The following is a 17,668-nucleotide window of genomic DNA, read 5'->3' on the forward strand; positions in this document are numbered from 1 at the left end:
ATTTTTATACATTATCTACGTTGGCCAACACGTCAAGTAAGCAAACTATTTAATTAGTCTGAGTTTTGGTTACTGCAACCCAATTTGTATGACCAAAGCAAAGCAGAGACAATATGCCTTGGAGGCACCGTCTTTTCCTAGCACGCTATTGCATCTTTAAGCATTGTAGTCTTTGTTCTATCCTTATTTGTGAAACATTATGCTTGCTGTCAATTGAACAAAGTTATAATTTCACTTTTTGGGGGGAATTTATTCCAATTTTTACTTCATCTATCTTTTGTTGCACAAAATAAATATAATGTGAATTTCACTATTAGCGTATTAGCTTAGGTGTGCACAAAAATAAGAAACATAGCTTAGGTGTGCACAAAAATAAGAAACACCTAACTCTAATTATGTAGCCCCAAATCCTTCAAGAAAAAATACAAGTCTCTAAAATTAGACAGGAAGCTTGAAGGAGATGATGATTAAAGGCTATAGGTTAGCCTAGAGTAAGCTAGGAGGCTATGGAATAATTTCACTAGAAGTGGAAGCTGCATTGGACAAGCATAGTGAAGATGCACTGAACTTTGTTTAGTCATCTGCAATTAGAATCTAACCCTTATTTATGTAGTCACCTGGTCATGTTTCTTGTTAATGGTGTTAAGCTTCATCTTCAATAATTGAAGAATACCAAGCATATGATTCTATACATTTATCAACCATAAATTTCGTCAATTTTGATGTATATATTCACCAAGCAAGAAAACACTAAGCTCTGGAGGCACCATTTTTTTTTTAATCATGGTTTTACTGCAATTGTCGAGGCTATAATGCATATTAGCTCGGAAGATGCCTAATGGAATCTCATTTCTGACTTTAATTGTTCAACTATAACATCGTCAAACTGCCAACAACTTCGAACCAGTTTCACAGATAAAGTTACAAGATCAAAAAAGTAGAAAGCATCTGATTTAAATTCAAGTTCCTCAAATGAGAAGTTGAAAGTAGTACTTTTGTGATCAAGCATATATACATATACTTGCTAGAGATTTATATTAACATATTGAGTTAGCGGTTTGCCTGAAAAATATTACCAAATTCTGTTGTCAAGGAACTTTTGTAAATGTTTGATAATGCAGCAGCAGTTTCTGAAACATCATTCTTCATTTCTGAAATTTTGGACTGCATGTACTCTTTGTATTTTGAGACTGAATCAATCAATGCTATGAGTTCATATGCACACTTCTGAACTTCTTCTTCACTTTGTTTGACCGCTTCCTCAAACTTCAATTTTGATGCCTGCAAAAACACAAAAGTTGATTAGCTTATGTTTCATAACTAGAGCCTTTGGCCTGGATGATAAGAGGCAATAATTCTCTTATCTAAAATTGTTAACATGCTTTCCTTCATTATGATAATGGTTTTTAATATTTTTATTGCTTGGAAGTTCAAGATAAGCGTTCTTGAAGAGGTAGTTGTGGACATTGGATTCTTCTAAGGTCTTATTTCCTATAAATCTTTTCTGTACAGGATTTCTCTTCCTCTTAACATTGTGCAATAATAATTTTATTATTAAACTTATGCTTCTTATCAAAAATAAAATCCTGGTCTTAGTTAGAAACTTAAATTCAAAGCTACCTTCAAAATATCAGCTGCTTCTCTCTCCAAAATTTTCAAGTTATAAGCCTCCATCTCAAAGTCTTCCACCATCTTTTTGGCATCTGCTGCACAACTTTCAGTATAGTCATTTATTTCCTTCTTCAACGAGTTCACTTGAGCCTCCAGCTGAGACATATATGTTTATAAAACAAAAGATAAACATCAGAGAAGAATCCTTAAAAAGAATAATAATAAATTAGTTATATTTTCCAGTAAGCAAAACATTTGTTTTTGAAAATGTCACCTTAACCACATATTCCATACTGTTTTTAGTTAACAAATACCGTATAGAACAAAGTAATTTGGCCAAACACAATTTCTTATCTAAAATTACCAACATATAATCATACCTTTTAAGTTAAATAAAAATTATGAAAATTGTCTTCCCATTGAGAACCACACACAACCTTAAGAAAACTAAACCATGAGCCCACAGTTATCCTCCAATTTCCCTCACAAGTAATCCTAAAAAATTATTCTAAAAAGAATTAATGACATTTTACCCCCATTGTTGTCTATAAAAGTAACATCAAAAGTTCATATTCAAAGAAACAAATAAGATTTATATGCCTAAGATTTACAAAATGCATTTATAAAAGGCCAGGTAAATTATTCTAAAAAGAATTAATGAAATTTTACCCCCATTGTTGTCTATAAAAATAACATTACAAGTTCATATTCAAACAAATAAATAAGAGTTAAATCCCTAATCAAGAATGTGTAGGCACACATGTGTTTATAAATGGCTACGAATTAAGATATTTAATAATTATTATAGTTTCTTATATAAAAGTAAAATCTAATTTCCGTAGATTTTATAAATTTTTATGTATGTTCTAGTTTGCCACCGTTAGTATATAATCTGAACACCCCCACGAACAAATCAGACTCAGCAACAAAATCTAATAAGACCTCAGTCAAAAGGAAATATCAAAACATTTTCACCTTCCTAAGTCAAAAGAAACTGGGCTAGACCAGTTTCCTTCATCTATCTATAAGAATGACTGCCTTTTCAGGTTTTGATGCCAAATCATAGGAATTAGACAGAGAGCCAAAAATCATGCTTTCTTCCAATGAGTGATTGAAAGAATAGTCTATGCTATAACTTATAGAAGGATTAATCCTAGGAGGTCGATGAGATAATTTGTCAAGTAATAAAGAAAAAGAAAGACCAAAAGGATGTATCTACTGAAAAATTCGCAGGAGATGAAAAAGAAAATGTTTGCTCCTATGTTTGATTTCAAGAATGTCTTCTGAACTCAAATACGGAGACCTATGGACATGTTATAAACTTCTTGATGAACTCCCATTACGTATAGAGAATACATCTTAACTACCCTTAAGTTGAAAATGGAAAGCAGAATGAGTAGGAAGGGAAAGCAAAAGATAGAGAAGCCCTGGGGGCATCATTGCAGTAACTTGATAAACCATAAGAGATGATTACATTGCAAGGGGTTAATGGCAGCAGCAGCAGAAGCCATACGGTAGTTTTAAACGTAATACACCAGAGAAACATAATCATCACCTGTCGAAATAATATTTTATTAACATAAAATATGCAGTTGAAGTGAACTTACTTCATAACAATGCGATTGAAGTTTTGCTATGTGATTTCTTTTTTCTTCAACCTTGGCGGAAATTTCAGTCAACTGTTGCTGAAGGCTAATTGACTCTTCCAATTTCACCACAGAATTTTTCTTTATATCTTCACCAAAGGATTTAAGTACAGGCTTCAGTTTTGATTTGTAGTCAATCCCCATAATCTCAGCAGGAGTAGACCCATTGGCATTCAACGCATACTGAAACCCATCAAGAAACTTTAACCTAGTAACATCAAAGACAAATCAGTAAGCAAACCAAATACCCAACCAAAAAAAAAAAAAAAATGGCATACAAAACAAGTTAAAACATATCTCTCTAGCTACAAACCTTAACATAACATGAATGGCATTGAGACGGTACAATTCAAGTTTTCTCCATCATAACACAATTCAAATATAAACCTTATTCATAGAAAGTCACCATTCCAGCGCAGTTCTTCATGGAAATTTGTAATAACAGAGAGGGAAAACAGAGAGGAAAAACCTTCTCATATCTCTCTAGCGGCAAACTATGAATGGCATTGAAACAGTTCAATGCAAATTTTCTCCATCATAACACAATTCAAATATAAACCATATTCACTTATAAGTCACCAAACTTGTAATAACAGGACAAAATAAATAAATAAAAGAGGACAAAACCTTCTCATGGCCACGTTGCAGTCCATAGCAAGAGCCTCAATCTCTTTATATTTGTGCCCAAGCTTCTCCTCAAGATCCCAAGTCTTCTCCTCCCATGAGTTCCTCGAATTCTCAGCCTCCCCAATATCCCTCTCCACAGCCTGCAATTCCCTCTTCATCCTCTCCACATCCCTCGAATTGATAGTCTGAAGCTCCACCCTTCTCTTCAACTCCTCATTCTCTCCACGTATCCTATCATTGTTCACCATTTTCTCCTCCAATTCCTTCTGTTTCACCACCAAATCCTTCTCCGCTTGCCCTATCTTCTCCACCAACTTCTCAATCACACCGTGAAACTTCCCCACGTCCGCCTCCAACAACTCCTTCTCCTTCTCCAGCTCCTCCTTTCTCGACGGCGCCGATTTCAATCCAGCGGCCTTAGCCTCCAGCTCCGCCGCAGTCTTCTCCAAAACCGTCACAACCTCCGCCGCGTTTTCCTTCTCCCTCTCAAGCTTCTCCAACCACTCACGGTCCAATTCCTCCACGGAATCATCATCGCCGCGAATGAAATGCGAGTAGCTGGACAGCGTGTAGGCTTGCATGGGGTTACTATCAGCAAACGACATCGTATTCTCGGGCGAGAGGTGGTCGTTGTACACGGCGACCTGAAACAGCCAATGGATAATGGCAAGGAAAGTCGGCCACTGGTGAGGTGTACCGGGGGACTTGAGGATGGATTTGTTGAGTTTGAAGGGATAATTTAGGGATTTGAGGATGAGAGGCAGGTCTTCGATCTTAGGGGAAGGGAAATCGAGGCGAGTCATGAGGAAGGTTAGGGTTTGGGTGATGTCTTTGGCGGAAGGGTAAGGATATTTGAGGAAAAGTGGAGTGGAGGAATGGGAAGCAAGGTACGCATTGATGGTGTTCATGGTGGATTCTTGGTAGCGATTGTCTTTGTAGAGGTCGAAGGTCGTGGCCGCGGATCTGCCCACGCCGATGGAGGAAGGTCGGCTGCTGGCGAAGCTTGCGTCGGAATCGCGATGGTTTCCGACTCCGGCTCCGAGTTGCCGGTGGTAGTGGAGTTGTTGATGGTCCAGTGGTGTTGGCGGTGGGGGTGGCTGTGGATTGAACGATTCCTTTGGTCGGCGGCGACCTCCTCCGGCGACTCCTCTCATCTTCTTCTTCTTCTTCTCCTCCGGTGACTGAAACTGTGTCTCTGTTTTTTTTTTTGGGAAATTTTTTTGAATTCTGATTGAAAAAGTTTGGGGATTAGATTTTCTTTTCTTTCTTTCCCGCTTCTTTTGAAGGAGAATAGTCCCCAGGGCCAATCTTTACCGTTGAAATGTAAAACTATCAAGATAAAAATGGACGAGTAGGATTACGCCATAGTGAAACGGGTCGACCCGGTTCAGCTATGCTCCGAGTAAACGAAAATTTTGGAAATCGTAAGGCCGACTGACCCACTTGTTTTACTCCATGGTGCCCAACTTGACATAAAAAAAATAATAAAAAAAATTAATAATAATTGAAATTTTTTTTTAATCATTTCGTAAAGCACATTGCTGCTATCAATTTAAACAGTATTTTCATCAGTTTAAAATATCATAATAAGATAAATTCATAAATAAAAATAGGAAATGGATGAAATTGATTAGTATAATAATTTTTTTAGATCAAAGTTTACTGCATAAGTTGGTATATTATCTTATTGGTTTATTGTCCAAAACAATTGTGGTTTTACCAATAGATTATTTCTATTTGAGTGTCTAAGCAAATTATTTGGTAAATAAATCGGAAAAACCAATCACTTGTTCAATGGGTCACTCACTCTAACTCAAGGGCCCATTTTAAACCCAATACATGAACCTGGTCTCATCCAGGTTCAGAAACCATGAATCCATTTGTCTCTCTTACCTGAACCCTGGTCTCTTAATCCATGAACCCCCAACAATAAAGGAACACGTGTCTCACTTTGATCCATTATCTAAAGCTAAAGGTGTCTCTTACATTATATACATTTATATATATATATATATACACACAAAATGAATCTGTGATTGGGTGTTTGTGTAGTTTGAAAAAATACAAAAAGTTATGAAAAATTCATAAATACAAGTACTTCTTCGATTGATTATCCAATATCCTCATTCCCATACTTACCCCAAGGATTAATCATAATATTTACATAACTAAGTTGTTAAGTAATTAGACAACTAAGCTTTAAGCTCTTGTTCTTCGTTCTTTTTTAGAATACCTTCTAAAAGTTAGATTGAAAAATCTACCTATATTTGTTCCACAAACTTTTTAGAATACGTTTTTTTAAAATATAATTTGGAAAATTTTAAAAACCTTTTCTAAAAGTTAATGTTAATATTTGATCAAGAAAACCTTTTTAGAATAATTTAATTAATTAACCTTTACAGTTTTAAGTCTCAAAAAAAAAAATTTTTTTTCGTGATCAAAAATTTCAAAATAATTTGTTCAAGAAAACCTTTAAAAATATTTATTTAAAAGAATTTAATGTTTTAAATCTCAAAATAATTTTATAATAATGATTTAGAATAAAGATTTAGAGAAATTATAAATCTTAAGAGAAATTTGATAAATATTATTAAAAGTTAATTTCAAGAGTTCTAACTACCTATATTTGTTCAAGAAATCGTATTAGAATACTTTATTTTAAGCTTTAAAGTTATACACCTTAAAATAATTTGATAATAATGATTTAGAAGAAAATTTTATGAAAATTTAGAAAACTTTTATATAAGTTAATTATAAAAGTATGGCTGCCTATATTTTTTTAAAAAAATCTTATAGAATACTTTATTTTAAACTTTAAGTTTCTACAATAAATTTGCTTACCAAATTTTAATCTTAAAACAAAATTTAATAAAATTGAAAAATAACTGTAAATTGATGATCTAAATTGCAATGCTTTTAAATGAAGGTTGGAAAGTACAGTTAATTCAAATTAGATGATACCAAAGTGAAATCATCCTAAAACAAAATACCAAAGTTATATATTATTATATATATATATATATATATATATATATATATATATATATATATATATTTGAGTATGAAAACATGATATTTGCATCCATGTGATGGACAAATTAATTAGCTGTTGATGTTTTATATATTATTATACATATTTTGGGTATGAAAACATGATAATTGATGGACAAATTAATTAGCTTTTGATGTTTATATATATAGGATGCATACATTTATTATGTTTTGAATGTCTTTAAAATTATTTTTATTTATCAGTTTCCCAACCTCCCCATCTTAGTAATTTCTAAATCTGCCACACTTAATGTAATGGGACAAAATGTCCCTCATGATTTCTGGATGTCTCACCCCCATGCCTTATGCCACCTCAACTATTCTTCTACCACCCATAATGGTATAACAAATATTCTATCTACCTCCCTATTTAGAATTAATTAAACAAAAGTCAACCTAGAAAAAGACCATCATTCTCATTTCTATGCAAGGCAATTTTAAAATTTTTTCTTTTTCTTTTTAGACACTTAAACCAAGTACAAATTATTGAAATTAAAAAATATTCTAAAAGTTATACACTATGACTTCACATCACATACGGATGAAGACGAAGGAGTATATAGACAAAACATACAAATATGTATATATATAGATATATATTTATCTCCCTTAAATAAATATTTGTTTCTCCTAAGCCTCCAACCATATTTCTCCCGCCTAACTCTCAACCACATTACTCCGATTTTATTATCTGATGTACAGGTTACCCCTGTTTAATACAATGAGCCTTTTTTTCCTCCGAAAAAAAAAAAAAAACAAAAAAACAAGAACTCTCAATTATTAGATTATCAGTTCTAAATGTCCAAAAAATCATGTCCCAATTTAAAAAGCATCTTTCCTTTTTTGATTAAAGGATTCTTGCCCCTCAACAACAAAAACAACAATAATAATAATACTCTTTATCAAAAAAAAAAAAAAAAAAACTGACTTATTCGTTTATAAGTTTTAAAATTCAAAAAAAAAAAAAGTCCATATTAAAAAGCATCTAACGGATTTTTTTTTTTTTTTAAATTTATAGATTCTTGTTCATAATCATGATTGATTTGGATTATATTTAACTATTTTAAATCCAATCTAATTAGATAGAAATATTTGAACAAGAAAAGTTCTTTTTACAAAGTAGAATATTTGTTCCCACTACCCTTTTTTTTTTTTTTGCAACATTATAAATAAAAAAGATCTTTTCTATTCCCATTGCAAATTTCCCATCTCAATCACTTTTTTTTCTGCTTAATTTCCAAGCTCCCATTTCTGTCTTCTAGATCAAACTTTACAAAGGTCAGAGAAATTAAAATAAAAGAAAAAAAGAGAAAAAGAAAAAAAGTAATATAAAACCATAAACACTTTTCAAATCTTCGAAAGGATCCTAAACCAACTAGGAATTAAATCCAAAACCCATCTCCACCAATGCCTCTAGGAAGTTTTTCTATGGAAAATCTTTGTATACCCCGTTAGATTTGTAGAGATGATGTTTATAAAGCTTTAATTAGTATAAAACCCAATAAATATGATATAGTACTTTCAATGAATCAAGAAAATGGTTATGAGATTATGAGGCTCTATTAAAGAAAAATATAAAAGGATTGAAAGTTTACATTTTTTATCAATTCAAATTTTTTAAAAAAATGATAATTAAAAAAATATGAAAAAATTGAAAGAAACACAGAGAAGGCAAACCTACGGTATAAAACATAAAAAAAAATAAAAACCGTGTTAGAAAAAAATAGAAAAACTAAAAATCAACCTCCTAAATTTTTAAGAGAAATAATCATTCTTAAAAAAAAAAAAGAAACTTTTTTTTTTTTTAAAGAGAAGGAAAACTTATGGTATAAAAAATAAAAAAAAATAAAAACCGTGTTAGAAAAAAATAGAAAAACTAAAAATCAACCTCCTATCAGCGTAAATTTTTAAGAGAAATAATCATTCTTAAAAAAATTTTTTTTTTTTTTTTTTTTTTTAAAGAGAAGGATTACAAAGAATCATGGTTCTAAACTGATGTGGCAACATAGTTGGAATTTGGAATCACTACAGTCTAAGAAAAGCAACCAAAATGTCGAGGAAGGAACAGTTTGAGGATTCAAGAAAGAGGCCATAGTGGCTAGCTATCGAATTTGAGCTTGAGCTTGTTTGGCTCTGTTGCTCTTTTTGGTTTCATAAAATCCATACCTTTCAGTGAAAAATAAATAAATAAATAAATAATGAAGGGACAATATAGATTATCCATGGTTTGAAAGAAAAAAAATCCAAAAAGATCATTTTTACCATTTCTAACTTATGAGAAATATTCACTGTTTTTTTATGACGTAAAGTACTTACTATTATTATTTTTTTATCCTTCACAAAAAAAAAAGTACTCTTTTTCTGAACTATGCATTTATTCTTTTTTAAAGTTTTGAAAACTACTGATCAAGAAAAAAAATAGAGTTTTGAAAACTCACATATCTCAATAAAAATCGTACGTTCAAAATATTTCACCAAATTTTCTCCGTTGTATGTAAAAATTATACGTTTCGTTTTCAACCAAAATTGACAGTAAAATAGTAACACTCCCTTACTGGTTAAACAGAAAGAATAATAAATATTAAACTATTTCACCTTTGGTTGTTGGACGCACTGGCATGTCTCTCTTTCAATATGTTAGTCAACCATTGGAAAAGTTTAGCTTAGTCGAACTGTATACTAATTAAATGTATATAATTTTGTCTTCTTCAAATGCTTTATATAAATCAATAGAGGAAGAATGGGGAAAAAAAAAAAAAAAAAGAAAGATTAGGTCGAACATAGTAAGTAATCTTAGTTTGCATGTCGTTAAAATAAATTTTATAAACCAATATATGTAAATTGGACATAAAAATGTACATTATTTTGATATAATTTGAGTTTTCAAAATGCGTTCTGACATCCTCAAATTTACATAAAAATGTACATTATTTTGATATAATTTGAGTTTTCAAAATGCGTTCTGACATCCTCAATATAAACCCTTTTAGTAATATTCTAAGGAAAAGAAAGAAAAAAAAGAAAATATGAATGCAAAACACAAATACCATTTAATAGGAGGAGAGAGCCAACTCACAGCGCGCGAGAGAGAGAGAGAGAGAGAGAGAGGTGGTGACAGTGGTAGTCGTAGTGGCAGTGGTGGAGACACATGAAAAAAAGGCTAATTTCCGACCCATGAAAAAAGCAAATTCCGTAGTCGTTTTACGTTGCTTACGTGTAAGAAAATTGGTTAGGGTTGTTGTTAATAAGAAATAAATTGGGGAAACAGAGAATGGACGGTCAAGATCATCTGATCATCCAGCTATTGAAGGACCCACACCAAGTAATCCCCCAGGTTTATAAACCCCTCCCTCCCAAAATATGTTTCCCGCACTCCACCGCCCTCCCCACGCTTTCCACACCCCTCTCCTCTCTCTCTCTCTCTTCTCTAAATCCACTCCCCATTTCTTTCCTTTCAACTCCCACGGCGGCGCGTGTATTCCACCACCCACCCCATGACATTCTCCCTTCAGTACTACCTAGTTAACCACCCAGCCATCGTCGACTTCAGATGGACCGAAGGGCAAACTCTGGGCTCCACTCCTCTGTTCCTCACCCTCACCGTAATCTCCTACCTCCTCATCACCTTCCTCCTCTCCTCCCTTCATCTCCCTCCAGTCAAACCCCACCTCCTTAAACCCATCATAGCCGTCCACAACATCGTCCTCCTACTCCTCTCCTTCACCATGGCCGTCGGAGGCTGTCTCTCTTCGCTCCTCCATCCACCTAACATACACTGGATCATCTGCATCCCTCCGAAAACACCGCCCACTGGGCCCCTCTTCTTCTGGGCCTACATCTTCTACCTCTCTAAAATCCTCGAGTTCGTAGACACACTCCTGATCATCCTCAGCGGCTCCATCAAACGGCTCACATTCCTCCACGTGTACCACCACGCGACCGTCGTGATCATGTGCTATATCTGGCTCCACACCTCGCAGTCCTTATTCCCGGCCGTGCTGGTTACCAACGCGACCGTGCATGTGCTAATGTACACCTATTACTTATCGTGCGCACTGGGGTTGAGACCAAGATGGAAGAAAGTGGTGACGGAGTTTCAGATAGCGCAGTTCAAATACAGCTTCGTGGTTATGGCGGTGATGCTGGGCTTCCATTTCACTGGGTCTTCGGGATGTTCGGGGATCTGGGGTTGGTGTTTCAATGTCGTCTTCTATGCTTCGCTTCTGGTTCTGTTCGTGGACTTCCATACAAAGAACTATGGCGGATCGTTGAAGAGCAAGAACAAGAGTGTTAACGGTGTTAATGGTGTTATTAAGGTCTGTGATATGGATAAACGGTCCTAATTTGATGGGGGTTTGGAGTTTCTTCTTTTTAATTTTAATTTTTTTAAGTGTTTTTCAAAAAAAAAAAAAAAAATTGCTTGCTAATTCAAGGCAAGGGACATTTCAAAAGAGAAAAAAAATTCAAGGCAACGGTCATGATTGATTTGCATGTATTGCATGAAATGTTTTTGCTTTTTTTTTTTTTTTTTAGTATTTTCTTTTTTTCTTAAGTCAAACACTAAGAGTTGAATTAATTTGATCCAATTAATATATTTGTATTTACTCTATACCCTCTAATCCAAGTCTCTTTCTCTCTCTCTCTCTCTCTCTCTCTCTCTCCTTTTATTTTATTTTTATTTTTTTATATTATGGTTAATTTTCCAATTGGGATGCAAATTGAATAAAATCTGGTAGTGTGAAAAGAAAGATGAAGAAGTGATCATATATATGTTGTAACACTTTTCTTTGATAAAAATTTGTGAAATATTGTGAATATGGATGGGTGTGTAGTTTTAACGGAAAAAAAAAAAAAAAAAAGGATGGGTGTGTAATTAAGTACTACCTTCAAGATATGTTTTAGACCACACACACACACACACACAAGGATTTTTTATTTTTAATTTAATTTGTTCAATTATTATTATTAATCTTTTCTCTGACTCTGAAATTATTTATACATATTGGTATTTATTATTTACTTGTGGTTACGTGTCAGGATAGCAATGTAACTATCATGGGACATGGTTTTCAACCATGCAAATGAAAGCTTTTGCCATAAAATCTGACCAAACTTTTAGTACTTATAAATGAGCTTCAAAGTTACGATTATATATATATATATATATATATATATATATATATATATATATATATATATATATATAAATATATATATATAATTAAATATATTTGTATACTTATTTGTATTTTCATGGTTAAAAACTTATATATTAATTCATGAAAATGCATTCACAATAAGTTTTTTTTTTTTTTTGGGTTTCTTTTCCTTTTGTTTTGTTTCTTTTTGTGGTGGAAAAGAGACACGGTGTTATGATATATTACAAGAGATTGATTCATGTTATAATATAATGTTAAATTAATTGCGGCCAACCAAAAGTTCTGTTAAATAAGTGCTTACAGTGTTAAATTGAATATTTGCAAAATACTTGGTATATTTGGTAACATATTATTTATTAATGATAACTGATTTAGTTAATCAAAAAAATGTTTTTAATTAATCATGAATTTTCAAAATATGTTACAAATTATAACATTATAAATGAATTTTTTTAATAAAAAAATAATTTATTACCATTAATGATTATTATTTATAAAACTTTTATGTTATTTGAGAATTTAAAAATAGATTCATTTTTTAAAATAAAAAATTAGTATATAATTAAATATTGTAAATTAACAATTTTATTATTAGTAATGATTTCATTTATGATTACCCTGTTGATACTGACACTGATATGTAGGAAAAATTTCTTATAAAGTGGTCATTTTAGTTGGTTTATAATTTTGCTAATGGTAATCATGGAATAAAAAAATGGAGTGTCGTTGCCTTTTTTTTTTTGAAATAATAAAGTTTATAGATATATTTTAATAAAAAAAAGGTAATGAGTGTGTAATTATTATTGTTATGTCATATCATATGAATCCGTACGTGGAGGCAGCTATTTCCATCTATTTTGCTTATTTTGGTTCTTTGACTGTGGAAATCCCTCGTGGTAGTTGTTCATCGTTTTAGACCAATTAAATGAACTATCAATGAAACAAACAACTTTGTATAGATTTTTCAGGCCAGGGATATTGCAAAAATAACATAATTACTACCAAATCAGTACCCTTTTTTTTTTTTTTTTTTTCCTCTTTTCATTTTGCTTTTTGTTTACCATTTTACTTGTTTGTTTTTTTAAAAAAATGGTATCATGTTTCTAAGCTCATGATATACCAAACTGCGTTACTGTCAAATTAATTTAATTTTTGACATTGGTTTTTGGCAATTCAATTTCAACTTTAATACAATATTCTATATTAAAATAATATTAAACGTAATACTGAAATATTGTTATATTTTATGTATTATTTATGCCTTATATTAAAGTTATGTGTTCAAATTTGATATTGTCATTTTAGCATTTGTATTTGTTTTGAAGAGCTCACGACAATGTTAAAATACAATTATGCCAGCTTGGTTTTAGTACTATATTTTTTATATTGGAGACACTCAAATGATTTCCATAAACAATTAAACATTTTGCTTAAAGGTATTGCATTTGTACCTTTAAATTAAAAACATTGTATTTGAGGCAATTTTGAAATTTATTGTAATATGGTATAAATTGTATTTTAACTATAGGATTTTGCAATAAAACCTTTAATATGGAAAAATGCATTTGGTACCAATGTTCGATTATGGACAAAGCCAATAACGGTCGTCAAACCATGTGTACCAAATTGCAATAAATATTTAAATCAAGTGTTGATTGCAAAATTTTAAATTGACGGACTATGTAAAGTGCAACATACTCAAATACACATGCGGAATTACAATTAAACCACAATTTTCATTATCTAATTTTCCTAGCAATTTTAATACGAAATTAACATATTGATGATTGTTATTACATTGGATTATATGTAATCTATGGTCACATGTAAACCAAAGCAAATTACATATAATCATATATGCATGCATTTGATCCATGCGTGTGCAACTGTTTTACAATACAAATTTTGATATAATTATTTTTTTATAAATTATCTTTCTAATTTAGGATAAACAATACAATGACACGGCAAGTCATATGAAAGAGATCTAACCAATTAAACATTCAAAACTAAAAACTTAATTAGTTGGGGAATTGGCAATTTACATTGTCTTGTCTTATCTATTAGATAATTTTTTTATTTTTTTTTTCTAATACAACTTGGGAAGGGGGGAATTGACAGAGAATTTTATACAATGAAATCGATATGTATATATATCATGAATCACGATGATGAATAATCTCTTAGCTCCCCCTAGCAAAAGTACCTTATTTGTCAGGAGATGCATGGTCTTTCATCACATCATATTAGTTGAAGATCAGAACCACATGTATGTTTTAGATCGATGTTGACAGTTGGAACATTAATGTGAATGGCTAGCTATCTTCTATATACACTATAGTACTACTACTGCTTAATTTCTTGTATTTATCACACACAAACTCCTTGTTATAGTTGTAGATATTTGAAAGTTTTAAAGATATACACACATACATATATATATATATATATATATATATATAGATTATCTACAAACTCATCGGAATAGTTTAGAGTCAATGGAATAGTTTAAAACATTTCCAACATAAAATGTAGGTTACTTTTTATGTAATATAAAAATTTCTAAAAAATGATATTTTTTATTATTGATGAACTATTAATGAAATTTTAATATATAACACAGCATTTTGGAAGTAGAAATTCTTTTTAACAATATTCACAATGGCCTTGTCAACTTGATATTCATTGCATACATTAGTATTGAATAGTTATTTTTTTAAAACAATATTAATATATATTGTTTATATATATATATATATACACATAAATTATATATCGTTTACATATATATACACATAAATTATCTGCTACGCTCCATTTGAACAATTTATATTGGTTCCATATGGTTTATTAATAATAATAAAATACCAAACGTCCAGTATAAAAGCTTCTCCAATAAAAATATTGAAAATGTGGTTTGTTTTATATATATATATATATATATATATATATGGGTGTGAATATATGTAATAGATTTTAAACAGTATTTTCAATTATAATGAGTTTTGAATAAAGGAGCTACTATTTCATGTAATAATTTTATCAGAAAAGTTAGATGGCCTGCAGGGACTTAAATGATATATGAATGGTACGTAATGGAATAGCAGCTACTCTTAGCAGTCATAAATTTACCGTCTCTGACCCGTCTTTTTTTTTTTTTTTTTCCTTTTCATTTTCTTTTTCTGAAAAAATTAAAAAGATTTACTTTTCTGTTTGTTTGCCGTTTATATATGCATTAATGGTGCAAATCTTGTGTAGGTGAGGTTGTTGTATTTTATAGCATTATTCACTTTCTTTTTTCCCTTTGTCTTTTTCTTTTTAAAATTTTGTTGTAATTTTAATTGATGTATTTTGCAATGCTACCGTATGGGGAATGTATGAATTGTCCCATCCTTTTTCATAGCATGAAAGAATCATGTCATATTTACTCAAAAAACGGAGAAACAAAAAAAAAAAAGAAAGAAGAATATCATATAGATAGGCGACTTTTTAGTCTTGCACCTTTATCTAAAACTTAAAAAAATAAAATCAATAATTGAAAAATTCTATCGCGTATATACATATATATATATATATATATACAACCTTGAATAAGATTTAATACGAGTCTCATTTATAGAAACTTTATTATCGAACATATCTATGATAATTCTTCCATCAATATTATCATTATTATTAATATATAGTGAAAGTTGAGAAATTCAAAGTCTAAATTATTTTTGTGACAAAAATAATGAGTTTAATCACCACTACACTATAATAAATGCAATAAGTTTTTTAGTAATATAGGACCACGAAATAACCTCTCAAGACATACGTATCACAAGGTAAAAGTAGCGCCATGGTCTACTATTTACCAAACAAAAATACTGGCTTTGAATTTTCCAATTGAAAAGACAATTTAATTCTTCACGACCTGTTTTGTCCATCGTTTACATTTTCTAACAATTACCTATTAAATAAAAAATATCAAGCTACGTGTCACTGGCCCACTTTGCACGAACCTACTTGTCAAAGCTCAAGAGAAGTTTCAATTTAAAACCAATTAACAAATGAAGTAACTCATTTAAGTTATATAGTTTTTTTTTTTTTTTTTCCTCTACTGATGTGAGGCTTTATTTTTATTTTCTAACAATAACTAATACTTTAATAAGAAGTATGGATAATATTAATATGAAAGATGTGAATCAAACAATATAGAAGGAAGTTGATAACTTATTGAAATTTAAAAGAAGATTGATAATATTTTAAAATTAAAAAAATTAAATTGTATTTAAATTAAATCATAAAAAAAATAGATTAAATTTACCTTTTAAGAAAAGAAAAAAAAGTACTACAATATTAATTCAAATTATTAATTACGATTTGTTAAACTTAAAAATTTCACCAATAATCCGGGTTGGTTTTGCTTTTTTGATTTGATTTTATTATTATTATCTCTAAAGAAATTAATAGGATCGATGATAAGCTGTATATATAGGTAGATAGAATCAAGTTGGCAATTGTAAATTGAGTAGACAAGACAGCCCAGGTGCATGAAATGGTTGAAGTAAGTGTTAAAGCAATATGTGACAGTGGGCAGTTGAAGGATTTTCAAGAGACGAGGAGACAAAAAAATGGACTGAAAATGATGCTTCTTCCATCTTTTAACAAGTGTAGGGATCATAATATAGCCAATATTTATAATGAATAATACAAAATTTGTTATATAATGCTCTCAACATTTTTAATGATCATTTCTGAACTTTGGTTGTAAGTTAGATAATGTTGTTTGTTTGGCTAATAAAAATTAATAAACCTAGTTATCCATCTAATTTATTCTAATTGTGTAGGCTTGGCTAGGTTAAATATTCAAAGTTCGTTTTGGAGATGATTTTTTATGGATCATTTTTAGTTATAAAAAAGTGATTATTAAGAAAAATACCCAATTAATATCTTTTTCATATCACCAAATTATATGTGATCGATTTTTTAAAAATAAATGATTCTGTACTCATAGATTTTACATATTTATTTAAACCTCTCTATTATTTTAATAGCTTTTATAATAATCTATCATCTATTCTAATTGAATTTGCTAAGTTATTTTCTGAGATTTTAAACATGGATACATATAAAAATTACAAAAATAGTATGTGAGCAATGTGAGATTTACATATATATATATATATATATATATATATATAGATATATATGTTTTATGCGATTTTTTTGTGCTCTAAACTTTGTAACCCAAAATGACCAAGTCTTTCAGCAGTGGAAAGTGAAGTACTTCAGTCACTAAGGAAGAAGAAAAAGTAAATATACCAAACAAAAAGAAAAGGAAACAAATGAAAAAGAAAAGAAAGGAAAACAAAGGTTTATGTAAAAAAATAAAAAAACAAAAACAAACAAGTATGATGAGAATGAGTAGAGGCAAGGTATCATAAAAATGCTTTTGGTGTGTAAGCAAGGAAGCTTCTTTTTGCTGTCAGTGTTATCAGATTCACTCTCTCCCACACGTATTCTTCCTTTGCCTTTCCACTTCATATATATAACCCACATTCCTCTTCTTCTTAAAATGTCAGCGTCAAC

The 17,668-nt window shown here is 30.6% G+C and overlaps 2 protein-coding genes across 2 annotated transcripts; one reads left to right on the forward strand and one right to left on the reverse strand.

Moving 5' to 3' along the window:
* Positions 1-819: 819 nt before the first annotated feature.
* On the reverse strand, positions 820-5,133 carry LOC107427783 (kinetochore protein NDC80 homolog). Its single transcript, XM_016038171.4, has 4 exons — positions 3,885-5,133; positions 3,219-3,465; positions 1,621-1,767; positions 820-1,281 (listed from the first exon to the last, which is right to left on the reverse strand). The coding sequence occupies exons 1-4, from the start codon at positions 5,036-5,038 to the stop codon at positions 1,051-1,053; spliced, it is 1,779 nt and encodes a 592-aa protein (XP_015893657.3). The 5' UTR covers positions 5,039-5,133; the 3' UTR covers positions 820-1,050.
* Positions 5,134-10,286: 5,153 nt separating this feature from the next.
* LOC107427797 (elongation of fatty acids protein 3-like) lies at positions 10,287-11,554 on the forward strand. The gene has a single exon (XM_016038191.4). It carries the CDS (start codon positions 10,430-10,432, stop codon positions 11,276-11,278), a length of 849 nt encoding a protein of 282 aa, XP_015893677.1. The 5' UTR covers positions 10,287-10,429; the 3' UTR covers positions 11,279-11,554.
* Positions 11,555-17,668: the final 6,114 nt, after the last annotated feature.

This window comes from Ziziphus jujuba, chromosome 9 (genome assembly GCF_031755915.1).
Source record: "Ziziphus jujuba cultivar Dongzao chromosome 9, ASM3175591v1".
NCBI lineage: Eukaryota > Viridiplantae > Streptophyta > Magnoliopsida > Rosales > Rhamnaceae > Ziziphus > Ziziphus jujuba.